Here is a 16,849-nt window from a genome sequence, read left to right as displayed (position 1 = left end):
TGACAGCGATGCACAGAACATTCGATTCCTATCACGTGAGACATTTCTCACGTGAAAAACAGATGCTTTTGTGTGTCCTTAACTCATTGTTCAGCCGTGATAATTCTAACTGCATAAGTAGACCGTTTTTCTTTTTTTTTGTCGCTTCCACAAATATCACACATCTCCTCTTGTTGCTAAGTTACTACAGTAAGTCTATTTTCGAGAGGCGGCTCCTTTTCATTAGCGGTCTATGAATCGCTACGCTATTGATTTGCAGTTTTGCACCACAACGTTGTGGACTTGATTATGAGTGTGGACTTGATTATGTTGAGTTGACTACTCAATCCGTTACTCACTTTCACTGTCTCTCACTGCAGAACAACAAACCTGCAAGTGCACACACACACACACACACACACACACACACACACACACACACACACACACACACACACACACACACACACACACACACACACACTGTCTCCCTCTCTCATCTTTCTCTCTCAAAACAAGAGACTAATTTCTTCTGAGAAGAGTATCACATAACATAATTCATGTGTTGATTTCTCTCTCTCTCTCTCCTCTCTCTCTCTCTCTCTCTCTCCTCTCTCCTCTCGAAATGTGCAAACACAGAGCCGTAGTGGGAAGACTATCTTAAAACTAGAACAATTGGGGAAATCTCTTTCTCACACACACAAGGGCGCACACTGCACACACACCACTTGAGGTTGCCATGATGTTGTAACTAATCTGCTTCACAGCTACTCCCTTCTCATAACAGGAAGAGAAGAGAGACTTGTGCTGCAAGTTGTACAAAGCAAACCAAACTCCATGCAGGCTATACAGTACATGCAGCTGAGCTGTCTGTCTGTCTGTCTGTCTTTCTGTACTTTCTAATGCTGTTGCAGCTATAGTAGCCCCTTTCAGGACCCTTGGGTTACCTTTTCTGTATTTGGGATATCGGTAGACTACCGACGTCCAAAATACAGAAAAAGGTAACCAAAGGGTCTCAAAAGGCAGGGGCTATGGTGTTGCTTGGTGAGAACAACGTTAACTAAAAGGTTTATTCTAACACTGGACAAGCGACACCCCCAGCTTTCTTCTTACTTGGGTCTCCTCCAAAACAAAGCAGGTGGTGATAAAACAAAAGGCTATGCACACACACACACACACACACACACACACACACACACACACACACACACACACACGCACTCTCACTCCCTCTCTCTCACACACTCTCACTCCCTCTCCCACTCACGCCCTCTCTCCTTCTCGCCCTCTCTCCCTATCTCTCTCTCTCACACACACTCACACTCACACACACACACACACAGACACGAAATGTGAATTAATTTATGTCCACATAAACATAAGTACAACAGTCAGAATGTACATAGACACTGGTCAGCCTAGACCCCCCCCCCCCCACACACACACACACACACACACAGTGACAGTGCACTGACTGACCTGCATGAGTGATGTCGGACAGGTCATAGTTCCGGGCAGAACGGGGGAACTCCTTGAGTTTTCGGCCGGTCAGGTTGAGCGATCCACTGGCCGCTGCCTCCTCGAGAGCCTTGTCCACGGAGCGGCCACTAGTGGCCGCCAGAACACCTCCTTTTCCTGCACCTCCTGCACCTCCTGCTGCTCCTGGCGCCTCATCCCCGCCGGCGGCCATCACATTAAATCACACACGGAGGAGAGCACCTCCTCCTTGGCTTGAATGTTACTCCTTTACTCCGTCACACACAGAGGAGATAGCACCTCCTTTAGTCCTTAGAGAAGAGAGCACCTCCTTGTCTTACTCATTTAGTCCTTAGAGGAGAGCACCTCCTTGTCTTACTCCTTAGTCCTTAGAGAGGAGAGCACCTCCTTGTCCTTAGAGGAGAGGAGAACACCTCCTTGTCTGACTCCTTTACTCCTTACAACTAGAACGTTTACTCCGAGGAGAGCACCTCCTCCTGTAATGTTACTCCTTTACCCCTTTACTCCTTAACCTGGCGTCACCAATTGACTCCTTTACAGAGATGAGAGAACCTCCTCCTTGAATGTTACTCCTTTACTCCTTCACTCCTTCCGCCGGTGTTTGTTTATCCTCCTTTTGTTACTTTGTCCGTCGCAGCTGCCTCGCTCGCGCCGTCCGTTAACTGCTCCGTGTATTCCCCCTCCACCCTCTCCTCCTCTCTCATTACCCCGAGAGAGAGAAAACAAACACTCCGACGCTCCTCAACTTCTTCCAAACAGGGAGAAGTTTGATGTTGTTGAATTATAAAACGTGTCCGTAAAGAGCTATAACACTGAGATAAAGGAGAAGTTCTCCTCTCTTCCTCCTCCACCACGCTACTAGTCTCGAGACGGAGCGCGAGCTGTCACTCTGCTGAGAGGAGGCGGGGCAGGGGGAGGAGCGGTGAGGTGGGAGGGGCCAAGAGGCCTGTGATTGACAGCCGTTCACACGCGCGGTAATGGGCCCATAGCCTGGAAGGATCGGATGCCACATGGAAGGATGGCGTATGCCACAGTGCCACACGCGCGCGCAATGCATGCAATGGCATGCATGCATGCACGCACGCACGCACGCACACACACACACACACACACACACACACACACACACACACACACACACACACACACACACACACACACACACACACACACACACACACACACACACAGTGTTGAATTTTCTTCTTTCTTTTTTTGTTGATTGATTGATTGATTGAAATTTGTATTTCACCATGTAGAATACTTACTTTATGCTTGGATGAAACCATGAAAAGCAGTAAAGCACATGACGTCCACCATTTTCAATTAATCAGAACATTTAAAGACGTACAAATATACACATCTATACATAAATAAATAAATAAAAGGAAATCATATAAAGAAAGTAAAAAAGGGGAAAAATTTTACAGTATATGGGGAAAAGAGGGGTGGGGGGAACTCAGACTTTATTTATGGTTTTCAAATTGCAGCCGTCAGTATACGTGCTCTTTGAGAGCAGTTTTTAAGGAGTCAAGGAATTCACATGTCTTAATGGCTGTTGGTAGGGCGTTCCACATTTTAGTGGCATAGGAGCTAAATTAATGTAATCCCTTGTTTGAGCCGAATCAGGGTTGCACGTGGTTTGTTGGACTCCCTTTGGTGTTGTGAGTGTGGACTGATATTTAGACAGGTATCTTGGTGAAATGGTGCATGTGTATAGCGAATCTTGTAGACCAGCTGTACTCTGTCGTCAACCCTAAGCCATTCCAGATATTGGTTCGGGGAGTGAGGCCAAGTAGGCTAGACCAGTTCGTTTTCATTTTTTCGTGTGATAATATTGTCACCCACTTTAATCCAGAAGCCGTCTGCCTTGCTGAGATTTCAATTTGATCCAAAGAGAATGGATTCAGTTTTCCCAGGTGTGTGCCAGACACCAATCAGAAAAAAATCATTCAAAACTAAACCAAAAATAGAAAATAATCACTTTTCGATAAAGTTTTAATCCCAACTCACTGTAAAGAACAAATAAATAAAGGAGGGGGTCATCAGAAGAATGAATAAACTGGGTAAATTAGTCGTAAATAATCACAGTGTGGAGTGAGTCACACAACCCCTCCAGCAACATGTGTTTTATTGTCATTTCACAGCACGTCGTCTCATGACCCGTGATGTGAGTCATCACAACGTGACAGAGCATTCACAAATAAACACTAGCTACAAACATGCATACATACATACAGTGGTGGGAAGTACTAAGTTTTATTTAAAGTATCAATACTGCAATGTAGATGTACTCTGTTACGCCCCGTATTAAAAATGTACTTGAGTAAACGTACAAAAGTATCGGCATCAAAATGTAGGCTACTCAAATTAGGCCCTACTAAAAGTAAAAGTATACTCACATTGCAGAATGCCCCACTTCCCACGTTCAAAACGTGTAAATATATTTTTGAAAATAGCCGATCAATACAGGTTCACAATGTGTCGCATATCACGACGCATTGTGAACTTGTAGATCTGCTATTTTCAAATGGCCCGAAATAGGTTGAAGTGCTTACTGCTTAGTGTTTGTTTTCAAATCAAAATCTACAAAGTAACTAGTAACTAAAGTTTTCAAATAATTGTACTGGAGTAAAGTACAATTTCTGCCTCCATGAGATGTAGTGCATGGAGTAGAACATAGTACACATACGTGTATATATGATTTTGCTCATGATCAAAAAAAATCACAGCATGCTGCTTAGTGCTTAAATATTGCACTTCAAGGATGTTTGCTGAGTTGCAGTGTCCTTTATGTACTGTAAGTGACAGGAATAAACTATAGTCAGGCACATGTCTGACGATGGTGCATTATCTATCAGGTTTCATCAATGTGTCCATATACACAGACAAATGGCAAAGACTTGTTCTTGTGGCCATCGACTCCCAGGCTCTGCAAAAAAGGGCATCCCTTTCGTAAGGGCTGTTGTCATGGAAATCATGTCCCTGCATTGCTATATCAGCCAATCACAGCGAGGCCATACTTCCACACCATGGGAACTTTAGAGTCTACCACGTTTCCATGGAAACGGATGGAACAAGAGGCTGCAGGAGGTCAGGTGGGTCCCACGCAGAATGGTGTTGCAACATTTTGATTGGATGTTTGGTGTAACTGAATACATTTTAAATGCTTGCTAGGTTCCTTGGTTTACCTATAATCCTAGTTCACTGAGGTACTACTATACTGTCTCTGCATTTGATGTATAGGGCATATGTATCCGACATACATGGCCGATTAAGACTCACCCGAGGCTCCTGACATGTGTTGTTGGTTAAAACACATGCATGGCCGGTTAAGACTCACCCATGGCTTCCGTGTGTGGATAGGGTTAGCTTAGGGTTTGGGGTAGGGTGTCGGACTGTTAGTACGTCGGACCAAAGATATGCACCCATTTATTCAGGTGTGAATATTCAGCAGCACCTTCAGTAGACATAAACACAGTACACATACTACAGGTATTGAGAACATAGATATCATTTACAATGTATAGGCATTCAGCAGATGCTCTTAATCCAGAGCGTTTTACAGTAAGCAAGAACAACAGTGGCAGTGGTAATACATCAAATATGCATAGAAATAGTCATCTAGAAACTAGAAAGATGCAATCCTGCGGAATTGCGAGTGGGGTTGCCTATCTCTATAGGAATATTTTTCAATTGGAAGAGTTGAGTTGGGTGTGTGTGTCACGGTATATCAGATGAGGGCAAAGTGCCACAAATGCCTTGGGAAGAGTTCAGAATCACTGGCCAATCGGAGGGGAGAATGGAGAGTTGTTGCACAATTTAAACGTTAAGTATGGATACATAAAGATTATCTATGATTAGTTTGATTACTAATGAGGAATATACAATATATATACAATATAATATAGCAACCTCCGGTGAAAAATAGCCGATCTGCAAGCTCACAGCGCTTGAATATCAGCTGTTTTTTGATTGGCTGTTTAGATTGGGAAAACAGGAGCAGGCCTAGTAAAAAGCCCTGGGGGATTCCGGCCTATGATTTACAGCCCTGTAGGTTTTAAGAGGTCATCAAAGACAGAACACGACCGAACAGAACAGAACGGTCTGTGGTCTTTGTCATGTAACTTAATGTCTGCTGACACACAAAGGACCGACTGGACCACTTTGATACAGGCAGAATGCCTAATCATATCTGTATGTGTTCTCATCCAATCTGTGTGAAGGAATACACACACACACACACACATGTGCGCCATGTGTGTCTGGGGGCGTGTGCACGATAGGCTACGACAGACACACACGTGCGCACGCACGCATGCTCGCAGGCACGCACACACGCAGGCACGCACGCACGCACACACACACACACACACACACACACACACACACACACACACACACACACACACACACACACACACACACACGCACACACACACATATCCATATATCTATATAAGTGCAAATGTGCTCTCAGCATGACTGCATTGTCTCTGGTGTCTCCTGCTAGCTTTATAACCTCCACCCCCTCTCTCTCTCTCTCTCTCTCTCTGCATCTCCCACCATCTCTGTCTCTCTGTCTTTCCCTCTTTCCCCGTCTCTCTCTCTCTCTATCCCCAGCCCCTTGTTTTCCCTTGACCAGATGACCGACCCCCCTCCTCTCCTCTCTCACATGTATCCATTCACATGATCCCTCTCTCTCTCTCTCTCTCTCTCTCTCTCTCTCTCTCTCTCTCTCTCTCTCCCTGCCCCCCCCCCCCCCCCATCAGGCCATCTGTCATCCCGGTGGACTGTGCAACACAGCTGGGACCGTGAGGATGTGGATGTGGATGTGTGTGTGTGTGTGTGTGTGTGTGTGTGTGTGTGTGTGTGTGTGTGTGTGTGTGTGTGTGTGTGTGTGTGTGTGTGTGTGTGTGTGTGTGTGTGTGTGTGTGTGTCCATTAGCCAGTATTAATGGAAAGTGGAATCACTCAAGTACTTTACTTGAGGTGTTTTATATTTGTTTTTTCTAACTGAGTATTTCCATTTTGTTTGTGGATATACTTTATGCTTCTACACCACTGCATCTCAGTGGAAATTATTGTAATGTATAATCAACTGCAATTGTTCGACAGTTGTAGAGTTTACAAAACCAAAAACCACTAAAGCCCATATGTGTTATTTGTTTCGAAAATAGCCGATCTACAATCTCACAACGTCATGCTCTCACTGTCTCACACGTTGTGTGAGCTTGTAGAATCAGATCATGCAGCTGTTTTTGAAAAAGTTTGACTCAAACATTTTCATGAAAAATGTATACTTTTACATCAATACTGGAAGGATATTTGAATGCAAATACTTTTGTACGTTTGAGTCACTTAATTGTTAATACAGACCTTTTATTATTGTTATATTGTGGTATTGCTTTTAAGCAGTTTTTCTTAGTTTTCTCATGCCCCCCCAATGCCCATCCGTGCTGAGTGCTTCTTCCATAAACTGCACTTGAACGACACAGCAGCAGCAGCATGCAGCATCAGCAGCAGTGTGTCCATTAGTGCCGGTGGCTAACACCACCATCAGTAGACCTTTAAGAGAAGATTATAATGATAACATTATACCCCCCCCCCCCCCCCCCTCCTCCTCCTCCAGGCTGGGTTATTATTGCATGATTGCCTGCTCTGTTTAAGTGCCCTACATTTCTGGAATACTGTGTTTAATCATAGGGCCTAAACAAGACCACAAGGACTTTTTGTTGGTGCTATCCCGCGTGTTTGACTGTACTGTAGCACTTTATAGTATATATACTGTATATGTATAGTATATACTGTATGTATAGTTTATATGTATAGTGTATTGTATAGTTTCATTATATAGATATTCCACTGTTACATTCTTAGCTTACGCATGTTTCATGATAACTACTTTTTATGTATGTGATGTATTGCCATGCTTTTGTTCTTGCTTAAAATCGCTCTGGATTAAGAGCGTCTGCTAAATGCCTAAATTATAAATTGTAATCAATCAAAGTTTAAATTTACAATTTACAATTTAGGCATTTAGCAGACGCTCTTAATCCAGAGCGACTTACATTTAGGCAAGAACAAAAGCATGGGAATACATCACATAAAAGCATTTATCATGAAACATGCGTAAGATAAGAAGGTAACAGTGGAATATCTATATGATGAAACTATACATACACTATACATAATAAACTATACATATTCACTACTATGCTATACATATGTACTATGGCGTGCTATGACTATATACAATACAATTATAGTGCTGTCTACATAACATGCTATAAGTCTGTGTCAAATGCTATCTAAGCCAACAGAAATGCTATGTAAGGGGTTAGGGTAAGTGCTATGGGCCATGATGGAGTCTGAAAAGGTGGGTTTTCAGGCTACGGCGGAAGATTGGGAGTGATGCTGCAGTTCTGACTGCAATGGGAAGTGCATTCCACAGTTTTGGAGCCAGAAGGGAGAAGAGTTTGGGACGTGTGGAGCGTTGTCCCGGCGTTAAAGGGGAATACCACTAATTTTCAACATTGAACTATGTCATTAATAGAATTTAGAGTTGTTGTGTGGAAATAATAATTATGTTTAGTCTATAGAACTGGAGGTCTAGAACTTGGGGTCATGTGATCAGTGACGGCCTGGGCCGGCCTCGCGGTCCAGGCACCTAGGCTGGTTATCCAGCCTGACAGCGTGTTGCGGGTTCGAGTCCCGATCGCGACGACACTTTCCTGTCAAACTACTGTTAATCTATCAACCAGTAAAAAGCCCTGAGGGCGAGAAGCATGCACGCATGCACCTGGGTGACGGCAGACTGCTGGGCGAGCGCTGGCGCTTTGGCATGGGGGGGTCAGATCAACATATGGAATGAATTCTGTACTGGCCATTATATGGAGCGTGTCTTGAGTGTACAGGGTTTGATGAGGTCAGATCAACATATGGAATGTCAGAACAGGTCAGCTCCATATATGGAGATCTAAGGGTGGCAGCGGGGGCAGTGTCTTGAGTGTACAGGGTTTTATGAGGTCTGGCCATATATGGAGGCTCCATAATGGAGCGTGTCTTGAGTCTACAGGGTTTGATGAGGTAAGATCAACATAGTTGCTGCGAGAGTGAGGTCTAGCTGCCCTCCACAATTTCCTATCCAACATCAGGTTCTTGAGCTCTGCAGTGTTGTCAGCCAAGCTGTAGCGCCGCAGCACATCTACATACAGTAGGTGGTACGCTTCTTTCCCCTCCTGGCTTTGCTCCCATAGGGTCAATTTACTAAGATCTAAGGGTGGCAGCGGGGGCAGTGTCTTCAGTATACAGGGTTTGATGAGGTAAGATCAACATATGGAATGTAATGTCAGAACAGGTCAGTTCCATATGTGGAGATCTAAGGGTGGCAGCGGGGGCAGTGTATTGAGTGTACAGGGTTTGATGAGGGTCCAGGTAGGGCTGGACCTTAATTAAAAGAAAAATGTAATGAGGCGTAATGGACTGACAACCATATGGAGGCGTGACCTAACTGACGGACAGGCTTTGTAGGTTTTCCTAGTATAATAATCTGCGACCTATAGTCGCAATAAAATGCAAAAAGCCCCAAAAATATCTTTACATTTTCTATCTTCTAGACGTCCAGTTCTAGCCTAAACAGAACTGTTTCTACACCACAACTCTAAGGTATATTAATAACATAGTTGAATGTTGAACATGAGTGGTATTCCCCTTTAAGTGGCCTACATTTCTAGCACTGTGCTATGTCGGACAAACGTATGCTCCCATAGTAAGTGCACTACATTTCTAGGGTACTGTGTGTTTAAGTGCTCTACATTTATATGTGCTATATGTGTTTAAGTGGCAGTGCACTACATTTCTAGGATACTGTGCTACGTATTTGTTTAAGTGCACTATGCATTTCTGATTTCTAGGATACTGTGCTACGTATGTGTTTAAGTGCACTATGCATTTCTGATTTCTAGGATACTGTGCTACGTATGTGTTTAAGTGCACTATGCATTTCTGATTTCTAGGATACTGTGCTACGTATGTGTTTAAGTGCACTATGCATTTCTGATTTCTAGGATACTGTGCTACGTATGTGTTTAAGTGCACTATACATTTCTGATTTCTAGGATACTGTGCTACGTATGTGTTTAAGTGCACTATGCATTTCTGATTCCTAGGATACTGTGCTACGTATGTGTTTAAGTGCACTATGCATTTCTGATTCCTAGGATACTGTGCTACGTATGTGTTTAAGTGCACTATGCATTTCTGATTCCTAGGATACTGTGCTACGTATGTGTTTAAGTGCACTATGCATTTCTGATTCCTAGGATACTGTGCTTTGTGCTCTTTCTCTGAGAACAGTTTTGGACATATGAGGTTTCCACACCCAACAGAGTTGATAAGTTACTGACAAAGTCACAAAACCCTTCTTGATTCGTATTTCTGTTGAAACTAGTTCCTGGAAACGTTTCTGGAAATACCCCCGTAGGTGATCCTATTTGTAGACGACTCACAGAGTGGAATGAACCCTATAGAGAGCATGTTAACCGTCCAGCTGTGGACAGACAGCTGGACGCGTTAGGAGGACGTGGGATGTCACGGCGTGTCCACATGCACAGGACGCGTGACAGGAAGCATGGCAGGAAGTCCCACAGTGATCCCGCCTGGGGAACGACGAGGAGATGAGGAGAGGAAGAGGGGGGGGGGGGGGGGGAGCGTGTGAACCAGTGATGTCACCACTACATCCTCCAGTGACCACTGAGAGAGAGAGAGCGGGGGGGGGGGAGGGAGTGAGAAAGAGAGAGGGGAGGAGGGAGAGCGGAGAGCGGAGAGCGAGCGAGCGAGCGTGCGAGAGAGGAAGAGAAAGATGGGGAGAGAGGGGGTGAATGACTTGAGAACATAAAAGATTGTGGCTAAGTGAAAAAAAGTAAAGATTCTTGATTAATTGAACACATGCAGGACCACGATGGAAACAAGCCTGCAGGGCTTTTTAAGTTATCCTTTTAGCATTAATGTATAACTGTACCTCTGTACCTTTTTGCAGGCTTTTCATAAAATATTAAATCAAACTAATTAAGAGATACCATTACTAGGTAATTGGTTCTGTCAAAGCATAACTGTATACTTAGTTGACTGTGTTGTACGGCAAAAATGGCATATTTTAACAGTATAGAAAAATACACTTTTGTAATTTCACATCAGTGGATGATGAAGGGATGATATAAAGTATAAATGCAAAAGCAAGCAGACAAACCAACATCTTTTTGGCACATAAAGGCAATTTATGCTTCATCGCACGGCACGCCGCATGAAAACAGCAGATCTACAAGCTCACAACGTGTCATCGGCACTCACTGTCAAATTAATTTTCATTCGACACATACAGTATGATGTCATCACGATGACATCACGCTCAAAGCATGTGGGTCAGTGAGGACCGTGCTAATGAGCATGAATATTCACGCTCATTAAGCAGAGGGATCGAGGGACATCTTTTGTTTTCACCTGCATGCTCCTCTCCTCTCCTCCGTTCAACTCTCCTCTCCCATCCTCTCCTCCTCTCTTCCCCTCTCCTCTCCCATCCTCTCCTCCTCTCTTCCCCTCTCCTCTCCCATCCTCTCCTCTCTTCCCCTCTCCTCTCCCATCCTCTTATCTCTTCCCCTCTCCTCTCTTCCTCTCCTCCCCTCCCCTTTGATTAGGAGAACTGCTTGGATTCAGGCAGCATGGGCCCCCGACGGCCCGTCCGTGTATCACTATAGAAACTAATATGTATTTCAATAACTGCATATCGTTGCTTTTTTTCCTAAATTAACGTGCTAGCTACTTGATCATACTAGCGTTACACAAAAAGCATCAATAGTATAGCAGATCCATCCGCAAGTTGTAAAGGGATTTTGAGCTTGCAGATCTGCAACTTTTTGTGAATGTGAATGTGAATGTGAATCCTGAAAAGTAACATAACAGGGTTTCCACCAGACTGACCATAGATATATATATTTTTTAAAGTGCGGATCTCACAAAAATATATTTAAAAATATCTTTAAGAGCTTATTTTTGTATTTCCTTTTCTGTAAGCAACAAGCTATATAGTATGCTTAGATGATTTCTATTTATATTAGGATAAATGTGCGCGACTGTAAAGACGAAACGGAAGTGGCGAGGAGGCTCCACTTCCACTTTATAGTTTACTCATGACAGCTCTTCCATTGCTCCAGACTGTATGATGAAAGCATTTGGAAATTGCGAGAGGCAACAGTCTGATAACGCAAGACTAGTCCTCCCTCTATCCTTTATAACTCTATGCACGCTACGCCACGCTGGCACTCAAGTGACTTCTGGTCAATCACACCGCATCTTTTCCGGGACTTGTCTAAGACTTGTCAGACCTGAACATCCGCTCTGTGGCAAGTTTAGAGCTAGAATGAAGAAAGGTTTAGAGAAGGAAAGGTCATGATCACGTGACTGTGCTGTGCCATGACACTTTCATGGGAGCCAAATCTCGCACTGGAAGTTAGTAAGTTACATGAATACAAAGCAGTGCATGGAGCAAGCTGGACCAGCTCATAACAAACATAATTTATGAACCATTGAGACCTGTGTCATATAACCGGTTCAGGAATATTAAAGAAGACATATCACAATTTATTTTCAAATCACTTGCCTTTCGATGTGCACAGAGTGCACAGACAGTACATCATTTATTTGAGCAATTTAGAGCAGCAGGTATCGTTTCTGTTCCGGGGGTATCGCTACAAAATTACAATGTATACACATCGAAAAGCAACACAGCAGACAATAATGTGTTATAATTTATGTCTTCTGTTATTTTCCAGAAGCGATTAGCCTACTTTACAAAATATATCAGTCATTCAGAAATAGTGTTTGTTCATGAGCTGGCCACTGAGCTCTCATTGACTCCAGTGCATTCTGCCGAACTTTCGGGTGTAGTTTGGCTCCCATGGTGCGACAAATCTGCCGTGGGGAATCGGTGACCGCATACCTCCATTTCATATATCTTGTCTGTGGTTCACAAGCTTCCTCTCATGCTTCCGCTCATGCTTCAGCTATGCTGGGCAAGGAATCTCGGCTAAGCTTTGTCCCCTCTCGAGAACACATGCCCCAGAGCCGGAATGTCTATGTGTCTAACAGCTCATAACCCTTGGGGTCTTACTAATTTCTTTTTGGTTTTTACAAATCTCTATATTGCTTTTGGACAGACAATACAATACAATATTGTGACACGTGATGAATACAAAGGACTGCCTTTTGGACAAAACAAAAAAAATAAAACAAAAAACAAAACACAATGAAAACAGCATTAAACAGAAACCAGAAGAAATTTAAAAATGTATTAGGTGTGTACAAACAAAGCATAGTTAAAAAAATCACACCTGTGTGAAGTGAGGGGTGCTCTTATCATTATACATCATCATACATCATCTCACGAACAAGTGAATTTATGTGATTGTTTAGTCGATTTGCTCGTCTACATATGACGTAAATTTTCCCTTCATTGTCAATGGCATTTAATGTTTGTGTTGCCACAAATTTACGTCATATTTGGCGGACATTTGACCTAATTTCATTGTCAATGGCAAATTGAATCCACGTGTGTGGACAAAAGCTGTAGATAGGAGGGGCTGCGCCCCTCAAAAATAGACAATACAAGACAGACAATAACCAACCAAAATCACATTCATACCACATGGGTGCAAAGTAACACAAACACAGGGTGTCCTGAATCGCCCAGCAAGGGTGGACTCACTGGACTGCATACCATATGGGTGCAATGCCCTCATTAGCGAGTGCCTGGTTTGACTCAAAGTCAAAGTCGTACGATTTGTCACACACGTTACCGCAGTGGAATTTGTTCTCTGCATTTGACCCATCTCTTGGAGCGGCAAGCCACAGCCAAGGAGCAGTGAGCTGCAGCTGTGCCACACGCGGGAATCATTTGATTAGTTGATTTGACCCCCCAATGTAACCCCTTGATGCTGAATGCCACACAGGGAGGCAAAGTGACAAAAGACATAGCTAAAAATGTTGACAACAGTTCTCAAAATGGCTGCACCCAGCAGCACGTGCAGTGGCCTATTAACAACTTCCTCCCCCCAGTGTCAGGAAACCCTAACAGGACTACTTTACCTTTTCGCTCAGCGGGGCAGTTATCGACGGCATCCCCTGCTCAAGGCAACGCAGATGTTGCTCAAATTCTGATTTGGCTGAACAGGAGTGTAGGAACGATTTGATTAAATGTCTCATTACATCTTCATTAAAAAAAAAAGACCTCAATTACACCCAAAAACGGTATAACTTTGAACATTCAGAGGATTTGGCTCACAAAAGTACTGTGATTGGCCTGTACTTTGTATAGTCCACTAATCCTGCCCCCTTTCCTCCCATTTGGGCATTCAAATCTAACTCCACTTGTACTGTAGTTTCATGGTACTGTAGATGCTTTTTCGGGCAAGCTTTGAAAGAAACCAGGAATTCACATCCTTTTATGGACATTACGGTGGCAGAGAGTATAGAATACGAATTTTCCCATGTTTGAGTTTCACATCAGATTGTGATGAGGATAATCTGCAGAAGTGCAGACATGTGACTGTATTTAAAACCTAAATTACAATATCAGTCACCAGAAGCAGAGACGTGTTTTCAACGAGTCTAACATTCATTAGAAGGACAATATCAGTCACCAGAAGCAGAGACGTGTTTTCAATGAGTCTAACATTCATTAGATTAGAAGGACAATATCAGTCACCAGAAGCAAGGACATGCATGTGGGTTCAAAGAGTTTGAAGTTAAATGTGCTTGTAGGAATAGCAGGGGACCGTGTCTGATTAAATGAATATCAAATATCTAAATATTGAATCAAGCAACTTAATAACGGCATGGGGTGCTCACAAAAGCCAGCGTAGACCTTCCAATGAACTCAGAAGTGTTTAAAAATGTCCATGTATTCATCTCTAGTGTATAGATAGGGCCTAATGAATGCAGGGTATTGCGGGTTGCAGTGTGGTAAGTGGTGAATGGTGCATTTATATAGCGATTTTATCCATGCTTTACATAAATTGTGCATTACATTCACCCATTCATACACCGATGGCGGAGGAAACCATGCAAGGGCACCAACCTGCCCATCGGAGGGAACAATTAGGGGTTCAGAGTCTTGCTCAAGGACACTTCAACACTAACTCTGTGCGGTGGATATACTGTAAGTGAATGGACGGTTCAGGGACTGAAGGCAGTGACAGATGGACTGAGAGACACACAGGGTCAGCCCCAGACAGGAACTCAGTGACCAGGGGACTTTTTAAAAATAGACACTAAAGGGGGTGCCCTGACCCCTATAATCACAGTGACCACCAGGGAATGAATGAATGCCACCACACAACACGTCTCACTGTGCATGTCACCCATTCCACACAAGCCTCCGTCTCTCTCACCATTGTACTAACTAAAATGATAATCCCAAACGACACAGCCGGGGGATGAAGTTAGGCTACTGCAATGTCGAAATACTTAAGAGTAAAAGCTCTCCGTTCACAATTAAAGTACAAATGTACAATGGCGTCGACATGTACTCACAGTAGCAAACTCTACTCAGTCAGAATGACTAATTTCACAATCGATTTTAAAAGTATCATGAGTTGTCGCTGTTTTTCCTTCTTCTCCTTTGTACATAATAGTGTTTGTATTTGTTGACGACATGTATTGTTATGCTACTGTATGTTGATGAATTGAATACATGATACTGTAGGACCACAATGGAAACAAGTTCCTAGGACTTCCTAGGACCCCTCTCTTCTTCCCTTTCCTTGTTTTCTTGTAAAACAGTGATGTAACAATAAAGATGATTCTTATTCTTCTGATTCTGTGGGTAGCTTAATCTATAATAATTAATCGTAATGTTTCACTTAATGTGTAGGCCTATGTCTTGTATAGTCTAGCTGCATACATACTATAGGCTAAATAAATAGTAAAAAGATAGGCCTATCATATGTTCATGATTAGTTACAACTGTAGTCAGTGGATCAAAAGGTATAAAGCATAAAGAAATCACACCGTGTGAAGTGAGGGTCGCTCTTATCATACATACATCATCTCATTCCGGCAAATCAGAATTTGCATCCTCACCTTCATCTTCAATGTTTGTGTTTACACAAACACTCAAAACTGGCCATTCATTGTCAATGGCATTCAATGTCTGTGTTAGGACAATGCTTGTGTTTACAAAAACCCTCAAAACTGGACACAAAATATAAATACAGTACTTTGAATTAAATTGTTCTACCAGTGAAAGAGAGAGTGAGTGAGTGAATGCATGAGAATGGCTGGTATGTGATCTCCAGTCCGACCAGCCCTCCCTTCAGCAGCTGTGATGTAGTGAGAGAGTGACTGAAGTTAAGTGACTCTCTCTCACGGCGTGCATGCTTAAGTTAAGCCCCGTTTATAGTTAGCCCGTACTACGGTATGACTGACTCGCACACCGAAAATAGCTGATCTACAAGCTCACAACATGTCGTGGACGTGACGCATTGTGCGCTTGTGGATCAGCAATTTTCTGCACACGACACTGTCGTGTGTGGAGGAGTAAAAATGAAGCATTACTAGCCATTCATTCTTATTATCACATGTCAGGCGAATGGTTATAGTGTCGTTATAATGGTTATAGTGTGTAAACTAGTTTATGATGTTTTAGGCATGTAACGATATATCGTATGTCGATATATATATCGATATAAACTGGTGACAATTTAAATCGATTCAATAAAAACATGTATCACAATCCAAGGATTTGAGATTTGTGTAAAAGGTTTCTTGCTTGCTAGTTGCTACTATTGAAAAGACGATAGTAGCCTAATAGTTGGCTTATCTACCTCAGGAATTCCTCAGGAGGGTTTGAAAAATGTATTGCCCATTGAATTTTACATAAAATGGAAATGTGTCTTTGGCACACATGGTCGTTGACTATACCTGGGGATTGGCGAGCTTGTTTTTTATCTCTGACTGAGAGATTTCCATACCAGGACTGTTAAAAGTGGGAACACTCTCAGTGAGTGACTTACAGACCATGGTATTGTAAAAGAAAAAGAAGAAAATACCACCTAGCACCTCGATCTGTCCCCGAATGAACTTAACGAGACAACGAGTCCTGCACAGGACAGGAAGCTAAATCCACCCGAAATACTTCCCTGTTATGCTGCCTGGAGTATTTTAACATCCTCCATCATCACGGTTTAATCACAGTCATGTACATAGTACCAAAGTTGCAAGCTTGCGGGCACAGAGATAATTTCCCCCACAGGTATAGCACAAATAGAAAAACTGTTAACTGTGGGCGACACCATAAAGCATTACACTTGTTTACAATT

At 43.0% G+C, this 16,849-nt stretch overlaps 1 protein-coding gene across 2 annotated transcripts in view; it reads right to left on the bottom strand.

Annotated features, from left to right (window-relative positions):
- lrch4 (leucine-rich repeats and calponin homology (CH) domain containing 4) overlaps nucleotides 1-2,323 on the bottom strand; it is a 70,715-nt gene extending 68,392 nt beyond the window's left edge. The window contains exons 1-2 of one of the 2 annotated variants that reach the window (XM_083788640.1): nucleotides 1,890-2,323; nucleotides 1,459-1,824 (exon numbers count right to left, since the gene is read on the bottom strand). In XM_083788640.1, the coding sequence (XP_083644766.1) occupies nucleotides 1,459-1,669 (211 nt within the window). In that variant the 5' untranslated portion in view covers nucleotides 1,670-1,824; nucleotides 1,890-2,323. Of the gene's footprint in view, nucleotides 1-1,458 lie in introns of both variants that reach the window. The other variant, XM_083788641.1, reaches the window with a different exon arrangement.
- Nucleotides 2,324-16,849: the final 14,526 nt, after the last annotated feature.

This window comes from Protomyctophum parallelum, assembly GCF_964188405.1.
Source record: "Protomyctophum parallelum genome assembly, chromosome: 18".
NCBI lineage: Eukaryota > Metazoa > Chordata > Actinopteri > Myctophiformes > Myctophidae > Protomyctophum > Protomyctophum parallelum.
This window is presented reverse-complemented; position numbering and strand designations above follow the sequence as displayed.